This window comes from Heterocephalus glaber, unplaced genomic scaffold, assembly GCF_053883595.1.
Source record: "Heterocephalus glaber isolate CG9 unplaced genomic scaffold, H.glaber_assembly_v1.0 deba00001593, whole genome shotgun sequence".
Taxonomy (NCBI): domain Eukaryota; kingdom Metazoa; phylum Chordata; class Mammalia; order Rodentia; family Bathyergidae; genus Heterocephalus; species Heterocephalus glaber.
This window is the reverse complement of record NW_028258368.1, coordinates 2,231,364-2,243,088: the sequence shown is the minus strand read 5'-3', so window position 1 is coordinate 2,243,088 and position 11,725 is coordinate 2,231,364. Positions and strand designations below refer to the sequence as shown.

Genomic DNA, 11,725 nt, shown 5'->3' with positions numbered 1-11,725 from the left:
CACTGGAATCTGTGACTATGTTACAAAGGGGAATAAAGAATAAGGAATAACTAGGATTCAGATCAATGGACCTTATAATAAAGAGAGTATCCTGAATTTTCCAGGTGGGGCCACTGTAATCATAGGCTGCCTTAGAGTTTTATTCTGTTTCCATAGGGGAGTCTAGAAATATTTGGTGGTGATAGGATGGAGTAAAAGGAGGCTGGAGTTCAGCACCAAGTGTGAGAACTGGGAAAAAAGGAGAAAAAAATCTTCTTTGTTTGTGTAAACAGCAATCGAGGAGGTGTGAATTAAATCTGAATGCAGGCTAACTTTGTCTGATCAGTGGATCCAGAAGAAAAGCACTTTGTTTGGCTATTTTGACATTTTCTTTGTTAATTTTTCACATGAATATCTTATATGGCTTATGGGACTTGTGTGCCACCAGTTGGAACTTAAAAGCTGCAAATTTGTAAATTCTTTAAACAAAATGTGTATGCCTAGCAATGATAAGAAGTAAAATGATGGGCAAGTCAAATTTTAAAACCACTGGCAATTTTTAAAAATTGTAAATACCATCATACCAATAAATCTTCAAACTGAGAGTCATTGGAGAAGACCACAACAGTTATTGTTGAAATGAATTCCCCAATATAATCAGATCATTTGTAAAAGTAAAATCGTCTGGAATCTGTTATCTTTGTCTCTGCCACCAGAGGGCACTACAACCTTTGTAGACAAGCATAGCCATTAAACACTTTTCTGTGAAAATATTTTTGGTTTTTGGTTTTTGAGGAAGCAAGCATGTAGGGCAGAAAATAAACACCAAAAGTATATTTCACATTTTTCCATGTCACTTTACTAGATATTTTTTTTTGTTTTTATGTTCATCTTACAAGTCAACTTCAAAAACATAAAGCAGGACAAAGGAACCATGCCTCTTTTTTCAGTACAGTAAAAGGGTAGATGACAAAGAATAAAAGCACAATGGAATTTAAGACATCATTTCCACATTAAGACCTTGCCCCAAACACCATGCAGTGTTAAATCACATCCCCATCATGCAACGATATTGAAACATGTGATGTAAAACCCTGCTTTTCATTATAGGGTGTTAAATGTCTCCATGGGCTAAAGGTAAAGGAATATTAATACATAGTGATTAAGTTTTCTCACAGGAAGAGAAATATAAAAACATATTTTTAAAAACGTAAAATCCATTTTTTAACATTTCTGATGTGGTAGTGTGGTCATATGGGGAAGAAGAAAGAGGTATGTAAGAGGCCAAGAAATTGTTTCTTGCTCACAATGCAGAGAAGCACATGGCTGCTTGCATCTCATTCACTAGCACAAGCAGCCCATTTCATGGGGGTTGTAAAAAATCTAGTTAAAGGGGTTTTTATTTGTAATTATACATGACAAAACCATAGGCAGGCAGTCACCTCCTATTGCTAAGTTTAGATTTCTCTTGTGAAAAAAATATACAAAAATATTGGGAGGGAAATAAATGGGAAAATCTCCATTAGACTGAAGAACAGACACATCCTAAAACTTCACTTGGATATGGCAGCTTTCAATATAAAGTGACATTTGGATAGTAAGTACTTAGCTCACTTACTAAATCTTTATCTGTGTGGCTCTATCAAAATACTGTCTTTCTTTCTTACAAAGCGAGATATGTCCACGAATTTCAGTATGGCTTGAATTGGTATAGCACCTCTCCTCAAGAGACTAATAATTTTTTTTCTTTTAATTTGTTTCATCTCTTTGATGTTGTGATCTGTAGTCTCCTTAAGGAAGTTACCATAATTATATGATAAGAAATTGAGGGGAAAATCAGAGGACTAACTCCTAATCTCTAAATTGAGTCTCTGACATCAGACATGATACACCTTGGAAAGAAAACAAAATAAATGCTCTCCATTCCATTAAAGACAACCGCTTTCATCTGAGGTTCCCACAGCACTAACATGGAATCTAACTTACAGGAAGAGATGGTCACAGATAGCCCAGCAGCAGGTGGGAGCTGGACCTTCAGCAACAGAGATGCTCACAACAGAGAAGCCCCTTAGGGTACAGGTGACTGGTTTAGCAAAAAGCCACCAGGGGCCAGCCCCGTTGTCCTGAGCCCCAGGACAACAGACAGCAGGATCCAAATCATACTTCTTCTTCCCTAACTTGCTCTGCTCCAGAAGCAATTTTGCAAAAACAGGCTAAGCAGGGAGGAGCTAAGTCCTGAGGTTCAAGCTCAAGTTCCAGCTCCACCACTTGGGGCTGTGGGTCAGACACTTCACTGTACTGGTAATCTGCAATCATCCCACTTAGATCACAGGGCAGCAGGAGAGGTAGGGATGGGATGGGAGAGGGGGGGAAAGAATGGACCACACCAACCTGCAAACTACAAAATATTGTGCAAATGTAAGGCATGAGTTCACACTGACTCCAAACACAATCTTTTAGGCCTCCTGCAGTCAGAGTAATTGTAGGCTTAGCATTCTTTCTAGGACTTTGGTTCTATTCTGAGATTTGAGCCTATTGTAGAAAAGCAGGAATTCTTAGAAGCAACATGCACACTTCAAGCGCAAGATGGATGTGGGATTCAGTGTGTATTTGCAATCTACCAGCAAGTGAGGGTATGATATCAACCTCTAGTCTGAGTCTACAGGCTAAATGGGTTTCCATTTCCTTTCTGGGTGGCCACAGTTCTGGGTTATTCCACAGCCACAGACTCTGTGGTTACACCAGAGGGTACAGGAGTCTTCCATTAGACCCCATAAACTATCTGAAGTCCATTTCAGAGATGACCACTCCTCAGCAATAAACTGGAAGTAATCCAGTTTTCTCAAAATCATTTGGACCATAAAAATGACTTGAGGGCAACGCAGAACTTGGTAGGGTTGCTCCTACACTGAGTGTCATGCAAAGTGTCCCACACCTGCCTCTTAGTGGCCATAGCTGAGGATGGAAACTCACAGTAGCCGCCTCTGCTTCCTATCAGCCTACACCCAAGTGGAAGCAATTATTTACAAAAGAGAAAGCACTAATAAGTGAGCAGCATGGTCTGAAAGGACAGGGCATGACATCATACAATTCATCATAACTTTCACTTGGAGATGCTTACCAAAGCAGAAACTTTTAAGTTAAATTTTTTGCAGTAGTTTAAAAATAACTTTAAGGTCTACTCAAGCAATCTCATGGCTGAGTTTGCCATTAAATTTGAATAAAAGAATTACATTGAAAGTTCAGTTCAACAAGTATTAATGAAAAGCCAAAGTAAAACATTTAAATGTTACGGCAAGCCCTACACAAAGTGGAGCTCCTTAATTAAGGGAAAACTGTGTAGGGTGTATAGGTTAGTGCTGCAAACCAAAAAGGGGTGGAAGTACCCTTTGTGTCACAACTTGATTTCCTCCATTCTGATTCCTCCTTCCCTTAACAATCCACCTACACTGTGAATCCCAAACCTCAACATTCAAATACCTGTTCATCACAGAAAGAATCAATGAAAATCTAAAGCAAAGAAATTAAAGCACTGACCTCTCAAACCAGGGCATCATCTAATCCGAGCGGCTCATTTTCTTTATGCTCTCCCTGGTGTAGAAGTGACTCCATGTGTGCCAGGCCACGCTTCTAGAATTACAACTTGCTTCCTGGTTTTTTGTTTGTTTGTTTGTTTTGGAGTTTTTCTTTCTTTCCTTCTTAATGCTAAGGTGTTTTTTTGTTTGTTTACAGAGTATGATGACTTCTTAGCAAAACTTGGGGAAATATTCAACAACATTTCCAATGGGTTTGCAGATGTAATTCAGGCAGTTATTTCCATTTGAATGGCAAGCCGCACTTTGATGGTATAAAACTGCACATCAATTTGCTAGCAGAAGGTAAAGCCAAAACAGGTTCTTGGGGATTGTGGTTTGAAACATGAGGAGAAATCTGTATTCTGATTGGCAACCAAAGGCTTTCATGTTGCTTCTCTACGAACACTTTTTTAACAACAATCCCCAAATTTCTATTAAATCTTTAGTCAAAATATTACATTGCTTATGTTTCATTTGGTCTAGGGTTTATGGTCATAATGGCATAAAGCTTAAAGTTTATCTAAAACAACCTAGAAGTTATGAGATACAGGGAGGGAAGAGGGGGGGAGAGGTGCCCTATAAAATAAAACATTACCAGTACATGCTCCCATATTTTTCTCAAGATTTCCTGAGCATTCCTCATTCATTATAGTGCAACATAACTCCAATAAATCCATAGTATTTTTGTTTTTCTCAAGCAAAATAAGTATATACTTCTAGCATATATATACAGAACAAAACATATAATAGTATATCATCTTTCAAAACACTAGTAATTTGAACTTCTATAAATATATTTAAATAAGAAACATAGATAGCTATTCACATAGCACATAAAGTGACATATAAAAATAAAACCATTATGTTTAACTCTTTTGTTGTTGTTTTGATTGCTTTGGGTTTTTTCTCCCACAAATAATGACATTAAAGCAATTCAGAGGCCAGAATCATCTTGTCGAGATTGATCCCAGAAAAACTGACTATGAACTCCTACTGTGTACAGATACCACACCCAAGGTCAAAAGCAGCAAAGCTTCCCTTGCTGGGCTGGTAACTCTCTCCTGCCTCTGTTCAGGAAAGCTGAGAGAGAGTAGAGGTCTCCAACTTTAATGAGCTAGTTTTTTCTTAGTTGTTGTGAGAAAAAGGAACATTGGTCAGATCCCCTGACCAGGGTGAAATATGAAGATGCCAAGCTGTCTTCTTCGTGAGTGGAATGCAGAGCTCGCCTCCTCAGACACTTCCATACACCATTCTGTATCAAGTGTTTCTCAGCAGGAGAATAAGACACCACCATTCTGCACCAGAGGCAAGCAATTTTTGCTCTGCCATATCAACAAGTAACCTGCTCCAGCTGCTGCTCCCTCCACTCACACTAGAACTCTGAGCCCAACAAGTGGACCACATACATGCTTCTATTGGAAAACAGAATGTTTCTGTGAAATAATGAAATACTTATACCCCTAGTAAAACCGGATCTTGTGTCCATGGTATGTTTTAATTCTCTTGGACACGAGGGGCAGAAGATAGATTTCTCATATCCACCAGAGCTCCCATGAGGAACATTAAAATCAAGGCTCCTCAAAGGAACTCAATCCTTCCCATCCTAAGGATTGTGATACAGGTAGAACTAGGGGTTCTGCTGCATTTGATTACTGTTTTCACCCAGGCTGCATCTTTAGAGGGAGAGCTGATGCTTTAAGAACTTCAATTTTCCTTTTAAGGTAAAATGGAAGCTCTTGGCTACATCCTGTGGAGTTGTTTGCAGTAGAATGTAAGAAGGGAGAGTTCTGGCTCTTTCTCAAATAGAACTGTCAGCACAGACAGAAGGAGGGGTTCTTTTGAGATCCTGGGGTCGGCCCTCGGGGGCAGGAGGGGTGTGCTGCTGCTGATGGATGTCCTGGATCAGCAGGGTGTTCATGACTTTCCATTCTCTGTATTTCCTGGCTGTCAGCTTCGGATCATCCAACAACTGGTTAATCATGGCCAAATCATGTTCTTTACACTGTCCAAGTAGAAGAGAGAGAGAAGCGGGAGGCTAATGTATCTTAGTTTTCATAATACATTCATCAACACTTTAACAAATACATATTCATCACAAATTTACCAAAGTGTTTTGCACATTAATATTCTAATCCCTACACCAAACCTATGAGATCTGGCTGGATGACCCATTGTCTCATTATATATGCTAACTGCAATGCAGTTAAATACCCTACCCAAGAGTCAGTGGAGAACTAGACACACAGCCAAGTCATATTCTATGTGCACTTACCTAATCCATCCATTATTCCACACCACAGAAATCATTCTCTCTTGGTGTGAGCACTACTATACACCTTTTAAAGTTTATAATTTTATATAGAAGCAATTTCATTGTCCATCCAAACTTTACTAAGTACAACGTAAGACTTTCTCTAAGGTATAATAAGGTAACCACATATATCGTGTATATGCATATATAAAGAATACACAATTATTAAGTTGTCCTAATTCAGTTTAATAAATTACATGTAATGAGTACATGTAGAATACAAAAGTTAACTTTTTACTCAAAGAAGACAAACCTAACCTTCCCTCTAAACTGTATGTATTCCAATAATGCTAATACAATCAAAAGTCTATTACTATTATTTCACTAAGTATTCGTGCATCCTGAGTAACCAGTGATTCACATATTTAAAAAAGAACTTTAAAATTTTAAAACCTGGCTTGAGTTAGAGTTTTGGGTAGTCAAGGAGTGGAGTAAAACTATGGTGCATCATCCTTCACACTAAAAAAGAAGTCACTTAACCCTGATAATTTTATCTCAAATTATTTTCTCCATCCCTCTGACCATTACTCTCCTATTGAATACAGGGTCCAATATGTCACATTTGCTCTGCCACCTATTCTAAAACTTGAAGTGACAAGAAACCCTCTTCACCCCTGTATTCTCAGCATTTAACACAATGCAGAGTGCCACGTGGACCCTTCCCTGCTGAACCACCCACTCTGCCTCCTCCCAGGACAGCGTATGTGCAGCTACACTTCACAACCATGCACTCTGGTCTCACTCAAATTCAAGAACACTGCCTGGAAGGAGACTTTCACTACTCTCCAGTAATCACATTTTCACATCCCTTTACTCTCTATCTCCAAAATAACTATTTTAAAACTTCTCTCCTCATCTCAAGCCTTCCCTGCCTCACTTGCAATTGATGACCTTGCTCTCATTAGAGAGATGTTCGATAAATAGATGACAGATAGATGATACAGACAAAGATAGATAGATAGCGAGGCAGACAGATAGATAAACAGAGATAGGAAGCCTGCTTTTTGGGAAGGAGAAAAAGCAGTTCAGGAAGGTACGCCAAAAGAACTGACAAGCATGGGACCCAGGACGAGGAGGAAAGGAAGATGAAGTAGGTAACTTGGGGGGTTGTTTGTAGACAATCAGGCAGGGCCAAAGAGTTTTACTTCTTTTCTCTGAGTTCTCAATATCTATGTTTCAAAAAAATCTTTTCCCCAAAGGATAATAAATAATTAATGAGCTTTCCTTCTCTGATATCACCATAGTGCTGTTAATACAAAGTTATTTAAGGAGTTTTATTTTGTTCTAAAAATATTTAGACATCTGCTTTAAAGGGAAATCGTAATATTTTATTGAAAAAAAAACTAAACAGAATCTTTCAAAATTAACCAAAAAATTTGGAAATTGATTTTTAAATCTGATAAAAGTTTTTAAGAAAGGGTCTCTAATTTAACACAAGACCTAAGCATTGGAAATGTGTTCCGCCAGAGCAGTTACAGGGAAGAGAATGCTCATTCCTCTTCAATACAGATAGAGTAACTCAGAGAAAGTTTCATTCAGACCCATTAATCACTCTATTAATCATTCATTTATAAATAAAGACAAGCTTAGCCAAAAGTCAATGAATGCTGAGCTGCCAAAAATTCAAACATATCTACATTTAGTGCATGACATGATAGTTTACTCTACTTCCAAAAAGAATTTCCAAAAAAAGCATTCATTCTGATAAAATCCTAGTGCAGAGATCTTTCTTTATGATATACCTGTCACTAATATAAATATTATTTTTTAAACAGTTTCCTTGTTTCTGTACAAAACTGCCTTTGCTTGTCCATCCTCCAGCTTTGAAGTATTTTTTAAAATACTTCAAATAAATAAATGTTTGTATCGCAATGTAACGTCCATAGGGAAAAGTGCACAAATACGTTTGTACTTGGTGAATTATCATGTAATGAACACATCTATTTGGGTGTAAGCAATATTAGCTTCCCAGCACCTTAGAAGCTCTGCTTGTGCCACCAACCAAGCAAATTCTCCCCTTCCCCTTAAAGGCAGCAGCCATCCTGATGGCCCTGAATTTTAAAAAGCGCTTTAATCCCCAGTACCAAAAAAAAAACCAAAAAACAAAAAAAAAGAGCTTTAAAACTTATTATAGCTTTGCAACATGAATAAATACACATGCACCAAACTATCTTTAGCCATTGAATAAGTTGATGTGCTTTGTTTTTAATGTTTTTTTTCAACAAGGCCAATTTCCACATCACTGTGTCCTCCTGAGGTAAACAAGACCACATAACATGGGTCACATCTCATCAGCCCCAAGCAATATACTTTTGGGAAGCCTCAGGGCCCTATGGAAAGGACAGCTTCTCACAAGTGTGCAGACAATAGTTCAACTGGTTGTGGAAAGCAGCCCTGAGATGCCCTTAACGTTCCCTGCTTTTTGGTATTCATGTCATTGTGTAGTCTATGCCTTGAGTACAGATGGACCTAATGACTTGCTTCTACTAAATAGTATAATAGAGAAGTCTTGTTATGTCACTACTGCAACTGGATTATAACTCATCTTGGTTACTAACTTTCCTTGTCTCACTAGCTCTGAAAGAAGCCAGCTTCTAGGTTGTGAGCTGCTCTGTGAAGAAACCTGTATGTTACCTCCAACCAATAGCTCACGAGCAACTTGCAGGAAACTGAATCCTGTCAACAACAAAAGCGAGAGCTTAGAATCAGATGTGTCCTAGGGGAGAAATGAATGCAGCCCCAATGACATCATGGTCAGAGCCTCAGTGAAGACCTAGAAGGAGCAGATATACAAGCCATATCTACATTCTGGACCCACAGAAACCCTAAAGTAATAAATGCATCTTCTTTGAAGTTGCTACGTTTGGGAGTAATTTCTTACCTACTGGAAGAAAAGAAAGTGTTGCTGAATTCATCCATTACCATTGAACCATTCATCTTGGCCACAATGCATGGAAAGCAAAAGGTCCCAGAGAGCCATGTGGACTGGTGTAGTGGCTAAGCTTAATTTTGTGAGCTTGATTGATTTGGGAGCGTCCATGGAGATTAGTAAGACACCCTTCTGGATGTGTCTGGGTAGGATATGGAAACAGCCTTTCCTCTGGTCCCTTCCTCTCTGGCACTGTTCCCCTGCTCTGCTTTCCAGTAGCAATAAGCTGAGCATTTTTTGCTCTTCTGTCTTAATGTTCTGTCTTCAAGCCAGATAAACATGGACTGAATCCCCTCAAATCATGATCCAAATAAACCTCTCCTCCTTTAAGTTGTGGGTATCACATATTGTGTGCCAATAAAGGAAAAGTGACTAAACAACTGTAAATTCTTGATTTTTAAGTCAGAGCATGGCCCTATGAACATCTAAAATCTTTAGTCTGCTGATCTGTGGAGAATTTGAGGCCACAGTCTCTCCTACAAATGGCCCAAGCCTCCCGTGCTCTCCTTAGACTCCTATTTCTCCCAACATGGACTGTGCATATCATCCTCTGGTAGACATTCCACATTCCTGGAAGCCTTTCCCTTCTCTTCCAGATATTTCTCATCTCTTACCAGCCAGTTGTCATCACCTCTGCAGTGCTAACCCTAATGACGCTAGAGTCAGTCACATCCCTTCTCTGGGCTATCAAAGCCTCCTGAACTTGTACCCCACACAGTACTTTCCACACTGCATTAAAACTATTTGCTTCCTCTCTGTTTCCATTACCCAAGATGTTCCATTCAATGGTCACAGTGACCTAGAATAGTGTCTGGTACACAGTAAGATTCAGGAAATAGCTGTTCACTAAAATAATTTATTCACTCATATCAACTCTTACAGACAAATAAGAGAGTAAAGTCCTTACATACTATGACACATGACATCCAATGATTCCACATATTAATCAACTCTGCACACCATATAGAATGACTGCTGGTAATGTCTTCTCATCATGAATATAAGGGAATGTCTCTGTATTTGAAGTGTCTTTGTATAATTAAAATACACTCTGCCTTTCTTTTTACAGCCTCACTTGGACAGCCTTCTAGGGTGCTTTAGGTCTTCTAATGACTAATTGGGATATCTGAATAACAAGAGCCACTCAGTCATCTCTTTGTAGCCTTGTCTTTTTGATTGCTGATTTTTCTTCCTGGAAAAGGACTCACATTCTTAGTGCAAAAGGACATGTACAAAACAGAATTAATTGTGGGACTTATCCAGGCTTTTCAGAATCTATAAATCTTTGGTTAATTTCGGACTCTTACAAATTATCCTGACTTCCTCCTACCCATGTTATAATCGAAATGTGAAAGCAGGATGCTTGTGTTATGAAGAATCATTTTAGTTACGGGAGGTCCTGAAAATAGCTTCAGTTCATCCTGTACACTGTCCCTTGCTCCCATTGTGAAAACATCTGCTGGTCTGTGACCACAAAGTGTACACCTCCCACTAGGGCTCACATAGTGTTCCTTGGCTGCAGTGCCTACGGCGAACAGGCTCTGCTGTACCCAAAAACCAGACATTTTCTCCTGGATGCAGTACAGAAACATCTTACTGTTCATTCTCACCAACTGGTGAGCTCTCTCCAATCAACATTTACTGAGCCATGTATAGTGCTAGGCATAAAGGTTACAAAAACAAATTACACATGGTCCTTGCCATCTAGGAGCTTAAAATTCAAACTTTTATATTGGACTAAACATAAAATCAAGGTCTTTTGTCAAAACCTGCTTTGGGTGCTACAGTATGAGTGTCCTAATGCTTTAAGAATGTCCAGAATCATCTCACCATATAAAGACTGTATTTATGCTTTCCTGCCCTTCCTTCATCCTTACAAACATGCTGTGATTAGCATGAATCTCTCTGCAGAACCAGCTATTTTTTGCCTCACCTCAACAGAGATCATCCAGTCTGAAATTGTCTTACCTTTAACGTGCTATTCAAGGTTCGGATTTTGTGAAGTTTCTCGTTTATAGATGGATTTTTGCACCTCTTAACAAAGGACTTTCTCAACTCCTTTTTGGTTGAAGGTCTTCGGTCCCCAAGCGGAGATAGACTAGCTTGCTCTAAAGATTTGTAAAGCTTCTCCATTTCATCTTCAGCTGCTTTTGTTTCTTCTATTTTAAAGAAAGTAATAACAACAAGCCCAGTTAAAACCACCAATAGAACATTAGAAAATGTAGCCCTAAAGTGTGCTCCTGCTCACACATTGATCTCAAACTTCTCGCCTCCAGAATTGTTAAGACAATAATGTTTTGTTCTATCAGTTTGGTGGACGGTTGTGACTGCAGACCCATGCTTCCTTTGAGGATACCAGGGAACACCTGCTTTAGGCCTCTCCTCTGGCTTCAAGGGTTTCCTTGTTTTGTCACAGCATAACTCCAATTTTCACATTGTGTCTCCCCAGGTGCATGTATCTGTGTACAAACTTCCCCTCTGTATAAGTACATATTGGATTAAGGCCCCATCAGAATGCCCTCATTTTAGTTAACTGCATCTGCAACATTCCCCAGTGAGGTCACATTCTAATTTACACAGGGTGGAGAAAAGGCTAGGACTTCAACATTTGAATGTTGGTGGGACAAAATTCAACTCATAACAATACACCCTGTGACCCTTCAAGATTCACATTCTTCTCACATGTAAATCATCTTCACCCCATTCCATATCCTAAAGTCTTCATGCATTTCAACTCTAAGACCAAAATCTAAACCAAATATCACCCAAATTAGGTATTGGTGAAACTCAGAGATAGATTCATCCTGGTATAAAATTATTCTTCATCTTTGAACCTATGAAACTAGATAAATTATCTGCTTCTAAAACCCAATGGTGGGATAGACAAGCCTGGAACTGATACATGCCCTAAAGTTTGAGCACTGCCAACCT

The 11,725-nt window shown here is 38.9% G+C and overlaps 1 protein-coding gene across 3 annotated transcripts in view; it reads right to left on the bottom strand.

The window, feature by feature from the left end:
• Window positions 1-815: 815 nt before the first annotated feature.
• Ipcef1 (interaction protein for cytohesin exchange factors 1) overlaps window positions 816-11,725 on the bottom strand; it is a 158,122-nt gene continuing 147,212 nt past the window's right edge. For all 3 annotated transcript variants that reach the window (XM_087193433.1, XM_004856856.4, XM_004856854.3), the window contains 2 exons: window positions 10,763-10,953; window positions 816-5,556 (listed from right to left, as the gene is read on the bottom strand). In XM_087193433.1, coding sequence (XP_087049559.1) covers window positions 5,353-5,556; window positions 10,763-10,953 — 395 coding nt within the window. In that variant the 3' untranslated portion in view covers window positions 816-5,352. The remainder of the gene's footprint in view (window positions 5,557-10,762; window positions 10,954-11,725) is intronic.